General features: G+C 37.1%; 1 protein-coding gene across 2 annotated transcripts in view; it reads left to right on the forward strand.

The window, feature by feature from the left end:
- Positions 1–25,783, forward strand: part of LOC111871013 (stromal interaction molecule homolog) — a 44,458-nt gene extending 18,675 nt beyond the window's left edge. The window contains exons 6-14 of one of the 2 annotated variants that reach the window (XM_023863723.2): positions 1,410–1,579; positions 3,219–3,371; positions 3,788–3,955; positions 5,378–5,478; positions 6,827–6,987; positions 7,879–7,944; positions 20,857–20,992; positions 23,492–23,615; positions 25,524–25,783. In XM_023863723.2, coding sequence (XP_023719491.1) covers positions 1,410–1,579; positions 3,219–3,371; positions 3,788–3,955; positions 5,378–5,478; positions 6,827–6,987; positions 7,879–7,944; positions 20,857–20,992; positions 23,492–23,615; positions 25,524–25,763 — 1,319 coding nt within the window. In that variant the 3' untranslated portion in view covers positions 25,764–25,783. The remainder of the gene's footprint in view (positions 1–1,409; positions 1,580–3,218; positions 3,372–3,787; positions 3,956–5,377; positions 5,479–6,826; positions 6,988–7,878; positions 7,945–20,856; positions 20,993–23,491; positions 23,616–25,523) is intronic. The other variant, XM_023863724.2, reaches the window with a different exon arrangement.
- The last annotated feature ends 614 nt before the right edge of the window (positions 25,784–26,397 follow it).

Consider the following 26,397-nt stretch of genomic DNA (forward strand, 5'->3'; position numbering starts at 1 on the left):
TTCTCCAGCTGTTTTGCCTAACTTCAAACAAAATTTGATGTTGGCTCTGTTCAACCACCATTTTTCAGCGAGTGTCAGAACAGTACTGTTACATTCAAGGTCAGAACACATGATGCAGTGATGCTTGCGCTTTGAAATTACAGACAGCCACAGCCGAAACTTCAAGAATCTTAACACCACAACTCACCAAAAGATGGCATTGCAGGGCAAAAAAAGAAAAAAGAAGAAGAAAAAAAAAAAGAAAAAAGAAAAAGAAAAAGAGTCCTAACTAATCTGGACACACTATGTATGTGCCAAGTTTCATGATGATTGGTTTAAGCATTCAAGTAACATTAAGGTTACTACCTGAACAAGTTGAGGGACTGCAGTGTTGGTGTCTTGTAGTGGGATGTTGATGTCTTTTTGTGTTGTATACATTGTATTTATTTGAAAACCAGAAGTACAGTATGGAAGAGGTACAAAGACTGCTAGAAAATTTGACAGATATTACATTCAGACGTTAGAAATGTATTATAGTTGTCTGTATGGCTTACAATAAATAAATAAATAAATAAATAAATAGATATTCAAAGATTNTGAAACCAATATATGCTAACGCAACGTAAACTACATGTCACAGAAAATTACTTGTTAAAGATTTTGAATTGTTTCATTTTGGTCCGTTACACTATTATACATAAAATCAATACAAAGTCCGTCGAGTGTAACAATGTTTTTTAGGTCACTTCTTTCTCACTCTATGTAAGGCAAGAGTGAGAAAGAAGTGACCTAAAAAACATTGTTACACTCGACAGACTTTGTATTGATTTTAGATATTCAAAGAGTTCTGTCTTTTGAGATACAATACTGTATAGTCCACTGAAGAAATCAGTGTTTTGGAGGAACACGTCACAGTAAGCAGAGCTTTGCTATGGCCGCACCATAGCTCAAGCAGATAGTCACTGGCTTTAAACCGCGGTGACCTGGGTTCGATCCCGGGTCTGGTCAAGTGGGATTTGTGGTGGACAAAGTGGCGCTGGGGCAGGTTTTCTCTGAGTACTCCGGTTTCCCCTGCCATTTTTCATTCCACCAATTGCTCCACAATCACCCTGACCTATCATCTGGGGCTGGTACACTAGGCCAGAAGTGGCCACAGTACAAGGGACTTAGTCCCGCCCCACTAGCATTAAAAAAAAACAGAGCTTTGCTTACTCCTTGCTTCATGCTTGTTTGTAGCTTGGCTTACCTTCAACTCTGGAGATGGAGAAAGCATACTACTCCAGAAACATTGGTTCGTTTTCAGTGTGCTACATGGCATTATATCCAAGAAGATAGAACTCTTCATAACCACTGATGTGAGAACTTAAAATCATTAAACATTTGTCATTACTTACCAGGTTAATCATTGATTAAAATATTAATCATTTCAGATTACAGTCATCACATGAAAGATCTAGTATTGGTCACTTTACTCTTGGGTGCACTTATTGGTTGCTGGTATGCATATCGACAAAACAAGAATTCACGTCGGCATCTCCGACGTATGATGAAGGACATGGAGAGTCTTCATAAAGCAGAACTTGCTCTGGACCACTTACAAGTAAGAAGAGTTATCCTTATTAACAGTGCTTGAGATGGCAGAAAGAAATATATGAAACGATATTCAGAAAGTAACCTTCGTTTATTTTAGGCAACTCATGTAGGAGCGGGGGAAACCTCACACATATGAGGTAGTGTCATCTGACTCATTGCCTTATAAATCATCACATGACTGGTCATTTAGGATTTGTTCTTGTCTCTGCAGAGTGAGCTATGATGTGTCTTGTGACTGATAGTCCTTCCAGCTGGGAAATTCACACAGTTATCCACTTTCTTCACACTAAAAACATGAGTGTTGCAGAAATCCATCATGAATTATGCACAGTTTATGGTTAAAATGCAATGAGTGAAGAAACTATAAGACAGTGCTGTAGAATGTTCACATATGGGTGAAGTAGTCGGCCATCTGTAGTGGTTGATGATCTTGTTCGAAGTGTTGACCAAAAAATCTGTCAAAGACCGTTTCACAGTATCACTATGTCATTACTTTCATGTGAATTTCCACAAGTTTCATGCACTGTTATCTGCAAAATTATCACAGTTAGGCTAGGCTATCACAAGTTCTGCGCAAGATGGGCTCTGAAAATGCTCACGGATGCACACAAAATGCAGGGAATGGTTTCAACTTTGACTTTTTAGAGAGATACCACAAAGGTGGCAGTGAATTTCTCAGTCACATCATATGACTAACAGGTGATGAAATCTGGGTTTCATTTGTGAATGTTGAAACCAAAGAGTGGTCAAAGCTGTGGATGCACACACATTCACCAAACAAACTGAATAAGTTTATGTAAACGTCTCTGCCAGAAAGCTGATGGCAGCTGTTTTCTGGGACAATATGCTCCTCCATGACAATGTGCATCCACATACAGCTACTCGCACTCGAACACTGCTGAAGCATTTCAGCTGGGAGTTGTTGTTTGACCACCCTCCTTATAGCCCTGATCTCGCTCTGAGCAACTACAACCTGTTTACCTACCTGAAGAAGTGGTTGAGACCACAGCGCTTCAACAATAATGAAGAGTTGATGGAAGGTTCTCAAAACGTGGCCGAGCTCACAGGTGACAGATTTCTTTGACATATCAATACAAAAGCGTGTTTCCTGATATGGCAAGTGACTCAACTCTGGCGGTGACTATTTTGAGAAGTAGCTTAAGTATATACATATACTTTTTATAATAATTTTCTTTTCTCATTGCTTGTTTTGTTAACAGCACACCTGAAGTTACTTTCCAGATAGCCCTCATATTAACATATATTCCCTCTCCTGTCACAAAAATACTGTACTCTATAGAAAAGGACCTTATCACAGTCTTGTAGCTCTTTCATGACAACAATTTTGTGGTTCTTAAAAAAAATTGCTTTTTCTCTCTCTCTCACATTTTGTGTTCACCGTTTCTGTTGGCCCAAATTGTATTCTGTCCCCTATACATTTTCCATGGATATGAGTGATTACCATCTATGTAACCTCTCTTTATAACCTGATGATCTTCACCCTGGTCACATTAACCCTGAAGATGGAAGCGGCATGTTCCTTTGAAATATTGGTATCTACCTACAAGACCACACGCTGACATAACCCAGACGACTGCAGTCTGAATTATCTTTGGCTTTAATATAGTCCATTGCATTTGTTTCAGAAAGAATTGGAGCGTGCTAGACTGGAACAGGCGTGTGTGACGTCAGAGAAACAGAACTTGGAGAGGCAGCTTCAGCAGCAAGGGAGTGATCACATGGAACTACACACCTCGTACTCGGATCTTGAAGTGTCACAGCTGAAAGCTGAAATAGAGGCATGTGTCAACAGGTTTCACATTACATTATATATCCTGACCGTTGCATAAAATTATTCCCACAAATAAATATAAGTAATTAATAAACCTATCAGTAATGTGGGAGAGTTCAAATACAGTATTTGGGAACAGTAACGGATCCAAATTAGCATCCATGAAGAATAACGGATTGTATTTGGTGATGTGACGCAGTGTGCTGTGGTAGAAGTGTCCTTATGTTTTCATCTTCAGGGTCGAAATATTGTCGAAAAGTAAGTCAAGCTTGTTTGCTTGGCTTACACTCTGACGCTTAAGATGGGGTTAGTACATTCCTCTAAAATGCTGGTAAACTCCTGGCACACCGAATGGTGTCATAGTTGTTAAAGGTTGAAGATTAGTCTACTGTGTGCTGATGTATATGTGTATATTGCTAACAGATGCTACGTGCAGAGTTGCAGCGAGCGGAAGGAGAACTACAAGACCGATGTTGGTCCCCACCAGTTGGACTTCAGCAGTGGCTTCAGCTCACACATGAAATTGAGAACAAAGCATATATCAAGAAGAAGAACGGGGCAGAGAAACAGTTACAGCAGGCTCGTGAAGCAGTGAGTTTGTTTCTTTTCAGAAAGTTCTAGGCCCGGGGAAGTTCTAGAATCTATGTCTGAAATGCTAGGAAAGGAACAGAATGAATGGTTACTTTAAGATGGCAGTCACCTGGGATGTCACGTCGTTTAGTCTTAAAAATAAATAGAAAGTAAAGCTATCCCTGTAACAGGCCGTGGAGGCCCATAGGGTTGTGAGATGTCAAGGCTCCCAAATTTTCTAGGCAGTCGACTCACAGACAGTGGTAAGGTTCTCAGCCTTATGCACTGGCCATTGTTTGTCCCACAGGAAGATTCCTGGTACTTGTTTCTGTTAGAGGCTGAGTCAACCCCAGCAGCTGGAAGGATTGGATCAATTGAAAAATCCATTTATCTCATTGAGATTTGAATCCGCAACCCTCCGGCATGTAACTTAGTGCCTCAACCAACTGTGCTACCATGTGCCCCCTGTTTAATCTGGTAGATGGGTTAACTGTGAAAATGAAAGCAGTATGTACTCCAAAATGATAGTAAACACGAGAGACTAGATGTTGTCGTTGCAGGGAATATGATGATATGATATGTATCGAAGTTTTGGAGCAACCTGCTGCCTTCATTTTCACTCTTCAACCCTGAAGATGTATGCAGCAGGTTCCTGTGAAACACCGGTAACTTTCTGCCAGCTTACTCTTACTTGGTGGCACATCCCGGAAGACAGTAATCTTCCAAATCACAGCCTTGACAACCTCAAGTCTTTCACAAGCGAAGAGGATGGTTATGGTGTTTCCTAGTGAATGAGATGCGTCAGTGTATGGCATGTAACGATTTAGGGAGGAGATACGTGGAAATATATTTCCCGCCATATTCTCAGATTGTGCATAATTTTGACTTTTCTCAGAGAGACCTTTAATGTTCACTAACTCAACAATAGTAATATTCATGGTGCATCTCGGTGGCAGTGAAATGTAACTTTTGTTCTTCAGCTGTTTATTTCTCCAGAAATAAGCCTGACCCCAGTGTTTTCTTCATATATTTGAATATGTCAAACCCAGTAAGTTCACTGTAGTTCTGGCCTGTGCATAAGATACACTGTGATTTTTAGAGCCATTTTCAGGATAACGAATATTAACATTGGAAAATATATTATTATGACTCTGTTTTATGACTGGTAAGAAACTGGTTTTCATTTGTGATATTTATGAACAGAATTAAGATTGTAATTTTAGGTAAGTCCTAAATTTGATGTGTTGAGTTTCCCCTAATCATCACACCAGGCTCAGGGTTGAACAAGGAACAGTTCTTTCAGGATTCAGGACCTTGAATTAATTTCAGTCTCCTAAAGATATAGAATTATTGACTGTGATGAACGTTTCTCTGTTTTCTGTATTTGAATATTACTTAAGGCCTACAATTATGAAATTTATTTTCTGTTCTTATCACTAACAGTGTGAAAAACTTAGGAAGAAAAGGTCGAGTCTAGTTGGTGCGTTTGTGTCGACACACGGGAAGTCAATAGATGATGTGGACAGGAGCATAGTTGAAGCAAGGTAAGAAAACTTGCAGGTCAGACAAACTGATACATAGCTTTGGCAAGAATCATTGCACAGTATCATGCTAATTCAACTAGTCCATCAAATAAATTTAATTTCCATGAAATTGTATACAAATTCATGTAAATGTTTGACAGGCGAATGTGACATCTGAACTGAATATTAGCTGAAGGTTACTACCTTCTGGGATGTTACGTCATGTAATCTGGTGTATCATTATCGCTGTTTTGGTGGAACTTGCTGTCCCCCATCTTCTACCCTGCAGATGGACGTAGTAGATTGCGGAAGACAGTGCTCTTCATCTCTGTTTTGAGCCTCAGCCGTCATGTATACAGCTCATTTTGTGCCTTATTGGAAATCTTTCAGTCATTTTTCATGTTCCTTTTTTTTTTCCTTCCCCCCCACTGGAAAAATTTGTGGATAGTTTAAAAAGCTTATGTTTATGGGGTTAATACAGTTGAACCCCCATTAAGGCTCCTCAGTTTAAGGTTTTAGCTCATTTAACCTTCAGTTTCACTGATCCAAAGCCACTTGGTCTCTAACATTAAGGGAGTAACATAGACTGAGTGTGTGAGAACAGGGTGATGAGGACCATGAGAGATGAAGTGAGAGGAGGTTGAAGAAAACTGCATAATGAGGAGCTTCATAACTTGTACTCTTCTCCAAGTATAATTAGAATGATCAGGTCAAGGAGAATGAGGTATACAGGGCATGTAGCACAAATGGGGTAGAAGAGGAATGCATATAGGATCCTGGTGGGAAAGCCACTAGGAAGACCAAGGCGTAGGTGGGTGGACAGTATTAAAATGGATCTTAGAGAGATAGGATGGGATGGTATGGATTAAATTGATCTGGCTCAGGATAGGGACCAGTGGAGGGCTCTTGTGTACACTGTAATGAACCTTTGGGTTCCATAAAATGTTGGGAAGTTCTTGAGTAGCTGCAGAATTGGTGGCTCCTCAAGAAGGGCTCAGTTCCATGAGTGAGTAAGTAAGATAATAATCAGTCACATTGTGAAAGTACCTCCATGTTGGATTTTCCTCAATGCAGTATTCAGACCCACTGTTCCCCAAAGTATCTTTAAGTGGCGGTTTCACTGTACACAGTTTAAAAAGCATCAAATATAGGGTTTTAAAGGAAGTGATGTTAAGGCTTCTGTCTTCAGGGATGTGATGCTGCATATTTTGGTAGATGGTTCCCAACATTTCGGAGGAATTTGAAAGGCCTCTGTAGTGTCACTACTCAGAAGACTGTGAACTTAATATTCACTGCACTGAGAATCTGAACTCTCGTACAATCTTTTAATAGTTACACTTGAAGTCTGTGTACCTGTATGATTGTTCAGGACTTCATTGAATGAAGTTACGCAGGAACTTCAGGAGAGAGTGCATCGCTGGAAACAAATAGAATTATTATGCGGTTTCAACATTATCAACAATAGCGGTTTGCAATATTTGGAATCCGTCTTGTACAGAGGGACAGCGAATGGTAGAGGAACCATGAGAGGTGAGCCACAACTTTTTGTTTATATGTCTGTTGGAGTGATGGATGTTTGAAATCAGTTGAGGACAGCGGCATATTAATGTCCTGCTGTCTCTCCTTAGGACCTTCCCTCATTCTATGTAGGCCTGCTTGAATTTCTTGTGTCCGTAGGTTTTTGTGATGTTTGTCTTGTGTGTAATTCATCTTTAGGGCTTTAGCTGCATCACTTATTGAATCTCTTCCAAATATTTTGTATACATCACAGTCGATATATTCATGGTGAATGTCATCGTGGAAATGGTGCCTGCATCATATGCTTCCACGTACAGCACAGCTAAAATGCAAAAGGTGAAGTTACACGTGGTGATGTGATTATTATCTCATTCATCTCATTTCATCTCATCTCATTCATCTCATTTCACTCGGTAAAAAAATGAAAACCCAGACAAGTATAAACTAAACTTTTACTGGCGTTTCCATAAAAACTTTAAGTGACACTGGAGAACTATGCTACCTGTTTTCTTCTCAGTCTAACTTGTGACATAAGCATCTCATTTTATCAGATTGGAAATAGAATCATTGTTTTATCTGTTTGCATGTCCTATTAGCATTTTGTGTGTTCTGTATCAGGTATGTGGATGATTATGGTGATAGAACTAAAGCATATTTCAAATATGGTGGGGCATCTTAGTTCATGACTGACCAGTGGCCTCCTCAGCCTTTTAGGTTGAGGAGGGGCTTCATCTGTGACCTGGGGCTTGGCTGGTTTGCAGAGTGGGGAAGTTTTCTTTCTTTGTGGCATCTCAGTTTAAACCTCTGGGAGCTCATGACACTGGACAGACCTCAGCCAGTAAATATAAGATAGTGTTAGTAATGTGTTTGCGGGAAATGTCTGCACCTGGTTGTCTTGTGTAGGTCGGATGAGCAGCAGTCAGGATGACCTAGATGACGAGACAAGCTCACTGTACTCACCTTCTGCAGGTAAGTCTAACTCAGCAGATGATGACTCGCAGGACACCTTCGACTTCTAGGCATGGTAGCTCTGCTCTGTATGTGATGCTATATACACAGCCCTTGCAGCGTTTTTGTTTGTATAGCTAATGTTTCAGAGTTGACTATTGTGTTTTAACTGTCTATACCGAGATAAAATAAAATCATAAATTCATAGTTATGAATTGTATATGTTTACATACTCACTGTTATGAGTATAAAAGTGGAGGAAAAAAAAAGCTATGACATAAATGAGGAGAGCCCTATTTTTTAAAGTACAGTATACAGTGGAACCTCGCTTAACGAGCACCTCTCATAACGAGTAATTCGCATAACGAGCAAAACAAATTGTAAAAAAATTACTCGCTTAACGAACGACGTTTTGCATAACGAGTGACGAGAGGGGAAGTCCCAGATTGTGCGCTTGATTGTCCATGTTTAGCACTTGTTCCGCTAGAATCTTAGTGTCGCTTGTGATCACACATTTTTCCAAACTTGTGTTCAGACATATTATTTGTGATTTTTTTTGTGCAGAGTTTAATAACCCTTGCAAAAATGTCCCCAAAGAAAATGCCGGAAAAAGACAGCCATAAGAAAATAAAAATAACCGTAGAAATGAAACATAAAATCATTGAAAAGTGAGAACGAGATGTGAGCATGGCTGATCTAGCATGCACATACTGTTGGTCTACATCAACGATTTGCACGATTTGGAGTTGCATTGTGTTTCACAGCAAGAAGTTGTGGAGGAGAGTTTGTCAGAGGAGGAGGAGGAGGAGGAGGAGGAGGTAACAGCAAAGCAACAATCTTCTGGTGCAATAAGAGAAATGCTGAAAGCATGGGAAACTGTTGCATTGTTAAATGAGAAGCATCACCCTAATAAGACAGTGGCTATGCGCGCTATAAATTTATTTAATGATAATGCTGTGAGCATTTTCACCAAATTTTGATGTTTCGGCAAAAACAAATGTCTCTAAGACAGCTTTCTAAGAAAAAAGAATTAGATATGTATCATAAATAATGAACTAATTATTTCGATTTTTTTTTCTTGTTTTCTGCAAATCAGTTGGTTCATTCCGCATAGAAGAAAAGATGAAGATGATTCACGCTCCTTAACAATGTATTGCAGTCTAGTATTTGTAATACTGCAGATAGCAGTAGGCAGCAGCCTATGGGTTGAGTTGGAATCTAGCCAGCAGCTAGCAGCCTACGGAGCGAGTTAAGTGTATCAGTCGCTGAAGTGAGTTCTCAAGGCAGCAGCCTATGAGTTAAGTTGGAATCTAGCCAGCAGTGAGTAGTAAGGAGTGAGTTGAATTGTAGTAGTCACCGAGTTCAGTTGTAACGAGTGAATTGTGATAGTGTGAAGAGATTTGTGTGTAGGGTTTGTAAACTGTGAAACTGTGGAAACCCGCAACAGTGTTGTAATTAATTGTAGCCAAGACTTGTAGGTTGTTAAATAAACCAATTAACAATCTGACCGGCATCTTCAGTAACGAAACATGTTACAGTATATATAATTTTCTTTGAATAAACGTTATACATAAAATTTGTTGAGTATTTTTTTCAGCATGGAACGCATTATCGTATTTTACGTTAATTTATTTGGGAAAAACTGTTTTGCTTAACGAGTGTTTCGCATTACAAGTAAGATTCTGGAACGAATTATGCTCGTTAAGTGTGGTTCTACTATACTTGTAAATTTATAAATGAATTAACTGGAGCTTTGGATTTTCTATGCTTTGTGAAGTTATAAAGAAATTTTATAGGGTGTGCGGTACATACATAGAAAAGCATATACTGAGGTCACAATACAACATAGGTCCATATTAGAATTCAAAATTATGCTATTGGATTTAGGGCTTCATTATAGCAGGCCCTCAATATACAGGGTGTTCAATCAAGGAGGAAACTTTACAACACTATTGACTGGGCCCAATATTCCTCACAGATTACTGCTTAACTGTAACCATGTGTGGTTATCAGCAGTTACAGCAGCAAACTGTGAGGAATATTGGGCCGGGTCAGCGGTGTTGCAAAGTTTCCGCCTTTACTGAACACACTGTACTTATTAATCCAAGTAACATTTTTATAATCCTTCACAATCATGTGTGTTCATATTACAGTTGTTTAAGATGTGACATTGTGTAGTATTGTAGTTAGATACCAATGTTTCATTGGAACTTGCCTCCATATTCAGGATCAGAGTGAATATGATGAGAATGTGGTGAGGTTATACAGGCAGGCTGGAAAGATGGTGGTCACCCAGATTGACAGGACAAGCTGAGGAACTAAACCACACCTGGGCCAGTGGGAACAGGAATGAGGTAATTCCTTGCCCCTCCAGCAGCACAGTTATACATGTTCTAATAAATGTTGTTCGTATGCTCTTGCAGTTCCTGTCTTTGGACCCAACTGCATCTTTGATCCCTCTCCCATCTGAGTGACCATGGTTCTTATCGCCTGCCTGTATATCTTGGCCACATCCTCACAACACAAAGTTTGTCCCTGACGTTTGAGACAGCATGGTCCTCACAAATGTTGGTACTGACCAGCAGTGTTACACAGTCACAACACATGAGACATAATCTGAATTAAAATGTCTGTTGAAGATTTCTGTCTTCTGGGATATAATGCCATGTAATCCGTTGAAAGTCAGCCAGTGTTTCGGAAGAATATGTCACAAGCAGGTTCTTTTGTTACCTGCTCCATCCTGGTTTCTTGCTTGGCTTATTCATCAGTTGTGAAGATAGAGGCGACATATTCCTGTGAGATATTGGTTGACTTCAGTGGACTATACAGCATTACATCTCAAAAGACAGAACCCTTCATAACCACTGCTGTCAGAGCCTCAAATCTAAAAATTTCTTGTTGATTACAAAATTATGTTCTAAATTTGACTGTGTGCAGTACATTTGTAATTACATAACATGTAAGCCAGTAGTTCCAAAACTTTTTGGCATTATGCCACCCGTTTTGGTCTTCACTAAACCATCATGCCCCCAGTATTTATTATTGAAATAAATATAACCCTCTGCACTTATATTTATTTTATTGTTTATGATCAACTAACTCATAATAAGTATCATACCAAAACTACGAGTAAAATATTCAAATTGTTTAAATTAAAGTGCTGCATGGTGCTATTTGGTGATGAATAATGATGACAAATGTTGAAGGCTAATAGTCATAACATTTTTAATGTGTAGAGTAATAGTTCTCAATCGTGTTTACAGAAGAGAGAATTTAAATATAGCTAAAAAGCATTATTTCAGCTGAATATGACATCAGAATTAAATTTTTTTTTCCATGACCTTGCCCCCCTGAAATGCCTCATGCATTCTCAAGTGAAACCCCCTCCCCATGTTGAGAACCACTTGATATTAGCCAGTTTTCTTATAAGAACACATTATGCATGTGTTAGTATTGTTCTGTTATAGACAAATCTTTGAGGTGTCATTTCTGTGAATGTTTAATCCACATGCACAATAAAATTGTGAATGTTACAAATAGCAAAATATTTAACTGCTAGAAGGCTTCTTTAAGTGTCACCCTGTCTGTCATTGCAGCTAGCAGCAAGTCCCTGCTGCTACAGTGTTACCTTATTTTTGGATTAGCGTCCATTTGTCTATATCTGTCTAAATTGCAACACTTGTTTTACACTTCAGTATATTCTTTAACACTTAGCACTACGTCTTTTGGCCTCAAAGGGCCATCTTCAGGTGTTTTATTACAGATATTCAATCAAGACGTTAAAACTGCTACACTGTTTCGCTGTTCCAATTCATTTACAAACCACACGCTGCAGTCCTTCAATTAAAACGAGATAAAATTCTTTTATAATTTGTTGTTTCACTTCACTCATGGTGTCGTCACTTCTGTAAAATATATTAAAATGTTTTCCCCATCAGCTTGTTGGTTATTTGTGCCTGGTTTTTGTTTCCTCCTCAACGTGATGTTGTCTTTACTAGTCAACACCACACATTGAGGAGGAAACAAAAACCAGGCGCAAATAACTAACGTGAGGAACAAGCTGACAGGGAAAACATTTTAATATATTTNTGGATATAGACAAATGGATACTAATGAGAACAATTGCAACCGGATGCTGAAATACAAAATTATTTTTGGATCTTTGGTGTATAGTGACAAGTAAAATGCTTTCTTGGGTCAAAGAAGAGACCACAAAGAATGTAGAGCTGCCATCTGTTGATGACAGGACGAAGTAATAGCACAATGTAAGTGCAGACTTCAGATTGTCTCAGAGATACAGAGATACAGTGCACCTACTTGGACAGAGCAGCTGACTATTTCTCAAAGATGTTAGCCAGTAAGGTTAATAAAATGGTGTTCTTAAAAAACTGTGTAAAGGTGGTTGTAGATAATATGGATTTTCTTTTCAAATTACTCAAACTAAAACACTGTTTGTATGATAGATGTAAACTAGTAATGTATCCATTAATACAGGTAGTGGTGAGGTTGTGCATTGATTAACATTTATTAGAATTGTTCATAAATTGATTTCCTCATGTTAATTGGTTGGTATATAATGATTGCCTTTTTGTTGCTTTGTATTTTATTTCTGTATTTTCCTGCTTATACTCTGGAATCTGTTGTGGAAGGTCAGGAAAGGAGGATCTCACATATGTGATGACCTGGAGACTTGTAATTATTATTGAAGTGTCCATTGTGAATCCACTTGGATAAATGTGGCAGTTCATATTTATGGTTGTTACTTTCAAGGTAAATTTTCCATTGCTCCAATCTTATACATGATAACCCTTGAGAGATACTTTGAAACCACAGTTTCACTAAATATGCAAGCTATGAGCTCAAAAAAAATCTGGAAAGAGATCCTGACATAAACATAACTGTGATGACGAGGATGGCAATAGCATTAGTCTAGCAGTACTTTTTTTTTTTTTGAGAAAATTTTGCATTTTAATACCAACCGAAACTCTGCCCTTTATTACTACCATCTTCTGGTCATGCTGTATGTAACAGAAATTAATTTTGCATTTGGTTTCCATAGAGATAACATGACAACAAACTGAGAAGTATTGGAAAAGGCATTGCCCTGAAGAGTTCTATCTCCTGGGATATAACTCTTCATAACCACTGCTGTGAGAACCTGCATAAACATTGCCCTGCCTAGGCAAATTACATATAGATTACTGTTAATTTGATCAACCAATTAACCAGTGGGAAATGTAATTTTAATTGTAACATTTTATTGGCACAGCCCCTAATGGTTGTCCTTCTTGCATGTCAGTGTAATTATGTTTCTTGGAGCAGTAGCTGGGTGTACTTTTTGCATATTGCACAGCTTTATCAGCGTTAATGTTACCATAGTACAGCACGTTATTTACACATAAGTACTTTCTTCATTATGCTTATAATATAGAAGTGTGTACATGTATTTAAGATTGACTGCAGTAAACTCTTCTTTTAACTAACTATTATCAAGTACATTGGCTCAGACTTGTATTCCCAGTATGAATCTTGACCATGACATCAGCCATCCTGACTGAGGTTTTTTGTGTTGCCCTCAGTCTCATCAGCAACTTCCAGGATATTCCCTTAAATTAGGCCCCACCATTGTTTCCTTCCAAATCCTCCATTACACAAGGCTTACTTGATGCATGCACATTAATAGCACAGTGAACAGTTGATAGAGATTAATTGTCAAGGTAGGAATTGGCATTTGGAATAGGAAGAAATTTCATGAAAGTAAGAGTTTACTGTGATCATGGAGAGAAGTGAATCTCATGGCCATTTTAGTATAAGATTGCATTCATTTTTCTTTGCAGCTGTATGTGAAATATGCATTGAATGTGCTGCTGTTTTTTTTAATTAGATGACACATTTTGCTTACAAATTTGAAAGGGACACAAATGGCAATATATATGTACTTTATTTAAATTATTTATTAGTATGTAAACTTTGTAATTTATCAAGCTGTCAGCTTCTTTGATAAGAGCTCTACACGTTTCTCTGTCAGATTGTTTATAGACTGGAAAAGTGAATGTGATACTTATTTTCCTTTGTTTTATAATTTTGGTGTGTTATTTTCAAAATGTAACTAACCTGAAATAAGATTTCAGGGGCTTAGAAACAGAGATATACATAATACACTGTTAACCCTAGTGCAGGCAGTATTATACAGCCCATCTTCCATTACACTTTGTTTAAAATAAGAAGAATGTGGTGTTATCTAATAAAACTGAGAAATGTAAATGGCAGTTAAACTACAAAATTTGAAACGTTTTGAAAGGCAAAATGTGTCTTAACAGGATAAACTGCTTAGAGGATTTGAGGAATGAGTCCTGAAGTATTACCAACTTATGCTGATAATACAGTTATCAAAATATGCTCACAGAGGAACTGTATATGTGTGCCAGATGTTGGTTACATGTTCCTTTACTTCCATGTATTTTTAGATATCATGAAGTGTAATGAATGACAGTGAAGTTGATGCTGCTTCTGTACTGATCTGCAACTATATTATTTTTTATGAATTATACTAATATTTTATCTGAGCAAACATATGGCTTCTGCAGTAGAGTGTAGATTTTCCGAATGCACCAAAATGAAAGGTGTTGATTATATGGCTTTCTGTAGATGGCATGGCTGCATTTTTATGTATATTAGCATCATGTGAAACATTCCATAGGAAGGGCCAGCAGTGATGCTGATGGAAGAATTAATGTTGGGCGTTTTCTTCACTGTGAACCATATAACAATGAAATAATGACATTAAATATTATGGACACAGTGTATGTTGTGTATCATGCCTATATGTAAGATTAGTGGAAGCATGTGGTACTTCAGAATTTACTTCTCACATAACCTTTACAAATGCATAAGCTTTAAATTTTAAATTCAGTCATTTATTACAGTATAACATAAGTATCAAAATAATGACAACAACAGCAGCGAATAAAAAAATAAATAAAAAACAAAAGCTGAACAATAAATAGAACAGAAAATAGCTTGTGAGATTTGAGATTTGAGATTTGCACAGTGGTGACTGAAAAATACTGTCTTCCATGTTGTAGAAGTATACCAATGTTTTAAGCACAATAGACCATTGAAGGTCACAGAGCTAGGGCCAGTTTTATGGCTCACCCCTCATACTCATACCAGTGTTTTGGAGGAAGGTAATGTATCCATCTTTGTGGTAGAAAAGTAAATTGGTGTTATTGGAAATACTGGCAAACTTTACCAGACCACACATTGTAACATTCTAGATGAAACTACATTGTCTAGCCAAAATTATTAAAACACAAATTCAGAATCTGAAACAAAATTATACCAGTTGATAATAGTCCAGAAGAATGTCATGTGATGTGGTAATTATAGATACAACATTTGCAAGTGTTGTGTCAGTTTTTGGTTCTTTCACAAGTTGTAAGGATGTGCTTGTAGCTTCACCACATCTGTCCGTTTGCATGCAACTACTCAAGAATCGCTGAATACACTTTCATAAAATTCAATACTGGGAAGCTTTGCTTTATTTTCTCTCTGTACTCTGTACAGCCCACAGCTGTACAGAACACTTTATGTGAAGATGTGCTTGCATCATAAACATAACTTCAAAAACATTTATTAGGCGAAAAAGGGGTCAAACAAGAGTTGTAGAGAAAGGTAAAACACAATTTATACCCAATACACTCCTTCTGTTGGGGGCATGCGGTAGTATAGTTGGTTGAGGCCTGAAAGTCGTGGGATCGAATCGAATCCCGATGAGATGGACTTTTTCAATTGACCTAATCCTTCCAGCTGCATTATGGCCCTGGGGTCGACTTAGCCTCTAACAGAAATGAGTACCAGGAATATTCCTAGGGGTAAAGGGCGGCCAGCACATAAGGCTGACAACCTTTCCACCATCTGTGAGCCGATTGTCTGGAAATATGGGAACCTCAACATCTCACAAACCTATAGGCCTCCAAGGCCTGTTACAGGGATACCTTTACTTACTTTACACTCCTTCTGTAAGTCTTATGGTTTTACAGATAACTAAACAAAAAGGATCTTTCTTCATGCTGTGACATCTCATTACCTGAGAGAACTTCAGAAGTTAGCATTTATGAATTGAAAATGTAAAGACAACAGCAGACCAACTGCTCAAGAATGGTTATGCTAGACACACTTTTCCTGACTTTTTTGCAGCACTTGCAGTTGTAGAAATATGGTTTGAGGGTGTTTGTGGCGGTAATATTCTGCCAAAAGTAGAAATGTAAACATCTGTAGAAGAACTATAAATATTTCAGTCAGAATAATTTATGTACACAGACTTGTTTAGTGAAAATTTTGACTCCTCTATTGCTACTCAGGTAGCCATACTTTGCAGCATCCTGTTGCACTGTTTAAGTCAGTCTTGGAGGTACCACTTATTGTGCTTGTAAACTGTTGATATACTGCAGTTTGCTTATTTATAAGTGTTAATTCTGTGACATGTTTTGACCTTCTAAGATCATCAACGGGTAGATAACTTTATGTAATTGTTGCACTCTATTGAATTTTCTAGTTCATTGTTCATCCACAGACGTCACACAGTACCACCTTTTACTTAATATGGACCTCACACATAAAACAAATGCTCTATTCCGTACAACAAATTAGAACAAACCAGTGCTTTCATATTTTCAAATAAGGGTTACTCTCATTGGTTCTTCTTTATGTAGTTATTGCAGTATCCCTTCTTGGTCACAAACCTTGAGGAACAGGTTCAGTTCCTTTTTGGATATGCACTCAGCATCACTCACTTACACTTTGCTTTGCAAATGCACTAGCTTGTTTTCTCTGTTTTTAAGATTTATTTAAACCACTTAACCATTCATACCACTGATTCTATAATACAAATACTATAATTCAAATTGAGGTCTGCTGGGTTTTGACACCATGTGATAATGTAGCTGGATGTAAGTGTTGTGGAGCAACATGTTGCCTCTGTCTTCAGGGTCAGAATGAGACCCATGTGATTGGGAAGAAGAGGAAGAACCCAGTCTGAACCACTTGAAGAAGTGAACAGGAAATTTGTCTCCCATGTGATAATACTCTGGTGCCTGGTAAAGTCACATTTCCTGTTGGCTCAGACTGTGCGCAGTAGTCTCCCCTCCCATGGGTTCGAGTGACCACCATCCATGCAACCTGATCATATCCTCACCACGCTCACTTTGACCCTGAAGATGGAAGCAGTGCGTTCCTCCAAAATGTTGGTTTTGACCTACTACATAGTTCCATAACCTGGGAGATCCTAATATGAGTTCTCGATACTGTGAATACCTGTATAAAACTGTAATTCCATTAACTCCAGAATCACTTTTCTTTTTGGTGTTTCGGATCATCTATGCTGTGCTGTGTTTTGTTTTTATTTGCAGTTTTCCTTCTCCGCCTTTTTCCTTCCCAAGTTACTGTTGCAACTTTTCATCCTCTTTAAGCACGTAACACACTGTTACTTCCGTAGTTTGCTTGTTTGATTGAATGATGATTTGATGGGAACTCCCCTTCATATTTGTAGTTCAAACTGTTTTTTTTTTTTTGTGTAATTCTGAAGGTTTATAATACTATGTAGGATTAGTGGGTTTCTTGACTATGCCCATCATCTAGTATTCTGAACAGGACATAACATTTTGCAAACTGGATCTGTTTCCAACCTTAAATGAAATAGAGGGGATGTATATACTCGGTTTGGCCTGTTAACTTAATGTTACTGTTGTGCTGGGGTGAGACTGAGTCCCTTGTACCTGAAGTGCAAGTGGACCCATTATTGTACCAGCCTCAGATGATGCAACATTGGTGGAATCATAATTTGAATGGGAAAATTTGAAGTACTGAAAGAAAAAATGTGCCTGAGTGTCACTTCATCTGCCACAAATTGCATGTGGAATGCCCTGGGAATGAACCTGAGCTTCTGCAGGGAGAAGGCAGCTTGTGACTGCCTAAACTATGACATGACCTAGGTTGGGTCCACTAGAAACAGTTAATCACAATGACTGGACAGCTTAACTCACCTAACCACATATATCTATATGTTTAGGATTAGGCTTTATCAGTGGAACATAAGAAGTGTAATGAAGAACCTAAGACTAAGATAATATAGGAAGTTGAAAATCAACCCATCAAACCAATTTGTCACAGTGGCTGATATCCTGATGCAAGTGGAATAGCTGAGGTTTTCAAGCTGCATGGTCATAGATGGTCATATTTGTTTTGGAGGAACATGGCTGCCACCAGAAGACTATAAAGTGAACTATGTAGAAATATTCTCTTGACTTTGTCTGTGGAGGTACTTATTAGTTAGGTCTTCCCTTACACCTGATGATGGAAATAAATCCAGTTTCCAGAACATTGAGTTTGAAAATTCAAGATGATGGAAATTACCCAAAATGATAGTTATGTTTATTGTAACACACCATTAAAAACATTTAATGTTTGCTAGATATTTCTTCTCCCACCGTAATTTTTCCTGAAGATGGAGGCAGCTAGCCACTGAACAGTTGGAGAATAATTTCAACTATAGACAACAGCAGTATCCAGGAAACATTCATACCTCATGATTTTCATTTTACTGATGAAGTTCAGAAACTGCTTCAAAAACAGTACACACCACACCTTTATTATATATACAGTAGACATTTAGAATTTATTACTTGTAAACATTAACTGAAATTTTTGATTTCTAAAATCCGCAAGTAAAGTCATGTTGCTCAAACTGTAAGCAGCAGCCGGCCTCAGAAATACTGAATGGTGCAAGAGAAGCTGTCAAGAGGAGGGGTAACTGAATGTTTGAAGTAGGTATACCCGAAAGATCACTGTGTACAGTGCTTTTTTCAGCAAGTTCACAAATGGGCAAACAGTTAGTGCATATCTGCAAACTTTTCCAAAAAATCACACATCTGCTGGATGATTAAAAAATAAAGGTAATGTATTTATATATTTGGCAAAGTTTGTATCTTTGTTGTAGTGATTTTGATTATTACAAATTTATGATTCATATATAACAGTACCAAGAGAACACAATTAAATTAAAACTTATGTGCTTTTCCACTTTTGACAAAGTATAAATCAACTCAAAAGTGTTCTGATGATGATATATTAAATTTCATTTTACTTGGTTTTATGACTTTTCCCATCAGCTTGTATTACAAACAAAACACACATCAATTTCTGTATTTCTTTCCATCCCCAGGTAAAAAAATGGGGAGACTCCTCCTTAGTTGTGTCCATTTCACTTAAGAAAGAAAGAGATCCAATTTTCAAAACCTGTTTTGCTCAAGATGTTATGTAGTAGATGAAGAAGTCCAGAAACCCAATAATCCCAACTATGAATTAGTCTATCATCATCATCATCATCATCATCATCTAGCAGTCAGGGCCTTGGGACACTCCTCGTCATCAGTTGTCCATTCAAGTTCTTCCCCACTTGGTACTTGTGGCATGTCAATTTTTAATAGTCTGTGAATACTGTTGCTTTGAATTTTGTCAACACGTAGTAAAGATAAGCAGCGGCATGCACACAGGGAGCCTACACAGAATAACACCTGTACAGTGCTGAAAACAAGAAGTAGCCGCTGCAGCACTATAGATGTGGCGCGAGTAACCCTGAGAATTTTAAAAATTTTAAATTTTAAAATTTGGAAAAAATTTTAAAGGAATTTTCTAAAATTGGAACTGAAGATTTTAAAAGTGCCAGTTCATGAATGTCAAAATTGACGTGTATGGGTGACAAAGATAATGTACGAATCAGACAAATATCAGCGAAGTAGGTCCTGTTAGCCAATTGGGAAGACCTGTGTGTTTTAAATTTTAAACTGGGTGCAGTGTAACAGCTACGTGAGTGAATACACCTGATGATGGCCGTTTGCGGCCGAAACATGTAGTGCGGAAGAAAGCAAAACGAAAGACCTACAATAAATTGTTGCACTTAGGACGGAATTTATATCATATATCGTTTGTCAACATGTTCAATCCAGCTGGTTTTTTTTATTTCAAAATTTTGTCCAGTGTAAGTTTTCTAATTATAGTAAAAGAATGCTGGAATTTCAAAGTCAATATTTGTTAAATACTATAAAGTATCATAACTTAACAAGCAATAGAATACAAATTAGTTTTGAGGTTCTCACAATAGTGGGTATTAAGCTTAATGTCATCTGGAATGTGATGCTGTGTAGTCTGGTATATTGACAGCATTTTTAGGTTAGAAGCATGAACAAATTGGGTAAAATTGGTAATTGCATAAGGAAAGATTGGGGCCAAGACTAAAGGCAGATCAGTATTCATCTATATCCTTCCTGTCTTGTAGCTGTACAAACTTGCCAAGGGCAGATCACTCTTTACGTTGAAGATGGAGGCAGCAGAGTTCTCCAAACCATTGGTACCCACCTACATGGGTGTCGCACATTCAAAGAAACTGGCTAGTATGGGACAGCGGTAATGCTCTAAACCTGTATTTGGGAGGTGCTTGTTTTGAATATTGGTCGGGACACCAGCTATCATGGCTGAGGTTTTCTTTGATTTTCATCAGTCTCTCCAGGCAAATGCTGAGATAGTATCTTGACTAGGCCATGACCATTTCCTTTAAAAATATTTCCAATTCATTAATCATCATTAGATGCTTTATGTTGTAGATACTGTAATTCTGATTTTTTTTCAATCTATTTAGTATAAATAAAAGAGTTACCAGCATGTAGTTAGATATGATTTCATTTATAATTTGGTTGGGCTGTTTCACTTTGAAATATTTTCAGATATATGAATACTTGCTCTCATAAAGTGTATAAATGTATGTAGTGTCAAAGTATGTTGAATTAAAAAGTAATGAAATAAAGGCAGCTCTTGAATGGATGGGCACATTTAATGCAGTAGAGGGGATGTAATTTTAGGGGTGATCTGTGCTTTCAGGGTGTCTGGAGAGCCTGCAGTGGAAGGAAGGAGCAGATTCATCGGGCAGTGACACAGGCAAACAGGAGCTGGAAGATGACTTTCCTCAGGATACTCAGAGTCTGAGCAGTAATGTACAGTTCACTGTTGGAGACAGGTCTATTATTTTTATTAACCCTTTAAAACATAATCATAAATATACTTTACCATCAACTGTAACATTCAAAACTTTGCATATTCACCCATACAGTGTATTTATATGTTTCATATGAGCCTCACAACAAACTGTGATTATTTCCCTAAGCAGCATTGAATGCTGCAGTTGATTGGGTATTGCAACCTGCTCTGTAATGGAGAGGTCCCAGGTTCAGATTTTGGCATATTGTCCAGTTATTGTGACAGATTTTTCATGATTTTCTTCTGCCCCTCCAGGCAAAAGCCAGGATAGCACATTAACAACCACTTCCAAATCCTTCCCAATTCATTATTCATTAATCATCCTACTGTTCAGTGCTGTGTAATCTAAGCTACTGACTCATTAAATTATGAATAATTTAAAAAATGTCTAAACAGTGTTAACTGGTAGGTCTTGTAGTGAAGACACCGTGTGTTTCTGTGTTACAATGCTTTCAGTACCACTGACTATATAGCATCTTCTGTTAGGATGATAGAAGAATTGGAGAAGATTTGGAAGCAGTTGTGGTCTAATTCATTCATTCATTCATTCTTTATTATTCCATATATATCCATACAGGTTAACAAACCAGGATGTGGAAATAGACCTTTTGAATACAGATACATCAAACATGCATATACAAAATTGCACGAGTCAAAAAACAAAAGACACTTACATCAATCTATGAATATAGATAATATTATAGGGCAAAAGAATTTAATAAGATTTCATTTAATAGACATACTTAAAAAATAACCTACTATAAAACTTGTATTTAGACCATTTCATATAAAATACCCATATTAACTAAAACAAATACAGTAAAAAATTACACACCTATGACCCATTATATTTATAATATCAGCATCATATTTAACTCCATAAATCCATACAGTATATACTTTAACACATTTAAAACTGTTAAAATTCTAATTTCTATATTCAAATTTATTATTTATTCATTCATTCATTCATTTATTTCATTTCTGTTACTCCAGGCTGGTAAAACCGTATGATATAGAGGAAGTCAAGGAACATGCAGTCATAAAAAGATTCTGTCAAAAATAAATATAAGATCAACAAGCAGATATAAATATTACAAGGTAACAATTTAAAGGATTGTAAATATAGCTAATATTTTGAATTAATAAACGGATTAAACAATTCAACTTATCTAACTTTGTACATAAAAAGATATCCACTATATAAAATGAAATTAAATTTTAATAACATATTAGCACATCTATTACTGCACTCAAGTCATGGAGAGTTCAATCATTTTATGAAAGTGTGCTAGTTAATAGAGGTGCAACACACTAAATTATTTGAGCATAAAATACTACCAATTTGTAATTAACAGTCATAGAACAAGAAAAAGATAAATAAATGACCATAAAATATAACAACGTTATTTATGATGTCTAGGTGGCTATCTAGTTTTATACTTAAAAAACGCATGCAGTAACAGGAGCAAAACACAACATGGAACACGATACACAAATATATGTAGGAAGAATGCTCACATAAAAGAGGATCGGCATAATTCGCGTGTTTGAGTGTGACGTAGGAAGAGTCCTGAAAAGTTTTATTATATAGAATTCATCATCCTATATGACGAATACAGATTTTAATCATTTTAGAATGAAGACATCATTGCATGCAATACAATAGTTTAACATGCATAAAGACACCTGAGGATGACACATTAGTGCTGAAACATGTAGTGTGGAAGTGAAGAATAAGGTGAAAAGATGTATACACTGTAAGACAGTCAGCACAAACCATGAACTTAAAAAACTCATCGACAGTATAAAAAGAATGCTCATATAAATATTTTTTAATGCTCTCTTAAAACTTTTAATGTCACATGCCAATACCTTAATATTATCTGGAAGATGATTATAAATCTTGACACCTGCATAAGCAGAACTTTTATGAAACGTTGTAAGATGAGTCATTTGTTGGAAAAAATTGGAATTATTCCTAGCATTGAAACTATGAATTTCAGAATTTTGTCTGAACCAAGTTTTATTTGCAATCACAAACAGAGCCAGGGAGAATATGTACTGTGAGGCCAGAGGTAATATATTTAATATTTTAAAGAATTTTCTGCAGGAATCCCTAGGTCTAGTATTATCCCAGCACTTGCCTAGAAGGACTGAGGAAAATTGTAGAAAACCTGTCAGGATAGCCAGTACCCCAACTGAGATTCAGACCAAGCACCCTCCAAGTTCAGATCCAGGGTGTTATTACTAGACTAACATATTCAGTTTCAGAAGGTTAATGGATATATTTTTAACCCTCAAAATGTTGATTTGGCCTTAGGTCATGATTTTGTTTTTAATTTAATAAATGAAAGATTTAAAATGTTTCTTTTTCTCTCCCTTTATCCTCAGGTATTTGACTTCTTGAGGTGTGCACACTTAATGTATCAGAAACATATGGCCATAAGCTTGTGACTTAATACATTTCTGTTTGCAGTCTGGGAGAAGAGAATGGACCAAGACCTCAACACCACTCACAACATCATTCAGAACATCAGTCACAACTTCAAATGGTCAGATCCTATAGCCATGATACAAATGTATTGGTTCTAGAGAGAGATGTAAGTGAATTATGGTATCTGTTTTGCATGGAATAGGTTAGGGTACTTAAAAGGTGATCTTTTTATCATTATTTAATTTACTGGAAGAAAATATACTTTAGTAATAAACCGTTATCAATGACAAAATGTCATATTGTGCCAAGGCCCATGTTACCTGCATTGATAATATAAGTCCGAAAGTCAGTGCTTTAACCAAGAATTCTTGCAGTAGGTACTATATGCAGTGTATCATTATTCATCAGCATCCGAACTAGTCATGCTTTGAAGATAAGAGAAACAGATAATACCTAGAGGAATAATAAAAACAAAATTATCACCAGTTTGTATAAATTAATTTTAGAATAGTTTCAGTCTACAAAAAATGTAGTATATATAAAGATTTAAATGTTTTATTTTCTTCTTCTTTGTTTACCAGTATGGAACATGTAAAGAGTGGAATGTACTCTGTTCTCTTGACAACCAGTGTGTCTGAGGTTTTATATTGAATTGAATTGAATTGAATTTATTTACATTCTATAAATCCTAAGCAGGTTAGTACCTTTGGATACAGAACATGTCAAAAGGTTACATACATAAGTACAGGCAATTTTAGCTTAAAAATTAATATAACTTAATTTTACATCATTCTCTATTTACATTGAAGTATTCATCTAAAGAGTAGAAGGAATGAGCATGTAGATAATTCTTTAACTCTGATTTAAACTTTTTAGTATCATTGCCCAAGTTTTTAATACTTTGTGGCAGATTGTTGAACACTTTTATGCCAGTAAAGTAGACTCCTTTTTGATATACTGATAAAGTTGATGAGGGTAGGTGGAAGTTATATTTTTGTCTAGTATTCATGTTATAGACTTCAGAATTTAATTTGAATTTATCTTTGTTGTAAACAACAAATAGGAGAAGTGATAATATGTATTGCGATTGAAGCGGTAGAATTTTTAATTTCTTAAATAATTCTCTACATGAATCTCTACTTCTACATCCTGTAATGATTCTAATTATGTTCTTTTGTATTTTAAAAATTATTATACTATGTGAAGAGTTCCCCCAAAATATTAATCCATATAACATATAGCAATGGGATGCAGATTGAATGGCCAAGGAAGTGGGGTTCAATTTCTGGCTGGGACAGAGACTTCTCTTGTTACATTGTCCATATCAGCCTTGGGGGCTGCCCAATGTCCTATCTTATGAATACCAGGGGCTGTTTACCCAGGAGTAAAATGACTAGGGTATGAAGCTGACCACATACTTCCGCCTAGTGCTCTGGTTAAGAATATGTAGAGATATACCTCAGCTCCCTCATACACCTTCATGGCATGGTGCTTAATTAATGAAGCACAGGAACAACTTTACCTTCACTTTACTCTTCATTCTTTCAGATGTACCCAAGACTGTTGAAGCAGTGTGCAAATATTGCAGTAGACTGGGTGCCATTCAAGTCTTCATTTCCAATATTCTTTTATTACATGAGTAAATGTAATGTTTTAGCTGTAGTATATCATATTATTGACAAAGCAAGCAACCATTCCTGTGAAAAAACTTTGTGTTTATTAAACGATGACAATTGTGCAGATACCGTGGGTATTCAGAATAGATGTAAAAAAGTGGTTCTGGCACTGCATGAGATTCAGATTTGAGCAGACTGAAAATGTAAATGTATTATTCATTTTATATCAATGGAAATTCTCACTATAGTTTCAGGCATCTCCTCCAAAGTCATCTCTGTCGGAAACTTGCCTAGACACTGAAAACATAATTGTATTACTCATTTTATATCACTGGAAATTCTCACTATGGTTTCAGGCATCTCCTCCAAAGTCGTCTCTGTCAGAAACTTGCCTAGACACTGAAAACATAATTGTATTATTCATTCTATATCAATGGAAATTCTCACTATGGTTTCAGGCATCTCCTCCAAAGTCATCTCTGTCAGAAACTTGCCTAGACACTTCCCGCTCTCCTGTAGCAAGAGTGACTCCAGTGAAGAAGACTTCGCTCACTAGTTTGCCGTCTCGAGAGCAACCTCAGGCAGATGATGAGACCTATTCTACTGACTCTAATTCAACAGCCGATGATGATCTCCGTCGAAAGAAACGCAAATTGTTTCCAACCTTTACCCGTAAGCACAAATCTAAGGCTTCATGATAATGCCAGCCACAAAGGAGTTACAGGAAACTGAGCAATAAAAAGGAAAGTAATATACTTCTGGGGTACACAGTTTCACTTCTTTGTTCTATATTTTGTTCAATGCTTCCACTTCAAATATGGGGGTTGTTCCAGTGAATCCTGTTTGCGTATCTGCCCACATATGGCTGGTTCAATGGTTCCAGTAGTATCTCAAGGAGTTCATTGTGGAGGGAATCCATTGGGTGGCATGTTAATGAATGGATGCCTCATGACCAAAGGGAACTATTTTCAACGGCTTCTGCTCCTTTGCCTAGACCCCTCCCCCACACACACGGGTTTCATGTGAACAACCATCATATATGTTTTTAAGATTGTTGTTAACCTGAATTGGATGGTCCTTCAACATACAGAGGCAGCAGCCCACTTTTCCTACTATTTTTTCATTCCTTATATGAAGGTCAAAGCTGGATATGGTGAGATCCTATACTATAAAAGGGTGTCTTGATATGCTGAGAGCCAGGGGTTGAACATTTCTTGAAAATCTGGTACTTGGACGAGTAATTTGGTTACCAGAGAAAGGTGGGACACTATTTCTGCTACCCTGCTCTGGCTTCAACTCCTGCCTGCCAAACAAGATTAATTTCTTCCTGTT

The sequence above is a fragment of the Cryptotermes secundus genome, unplaced genomic scaffold, assembly GCF_002891405.2.
Source record: "Cryptotermes secundus unplaced genomic scaffold, Csec_1.0 scaffold1522, whole genome shotgun sequence".
Taxonomy (NCBI): Eukaryota; Metazoa; Arthropoda; class Insecta; order Blattodea; family Kalotermitidae; genus Cryptotermes; species Cryptotermes secundus.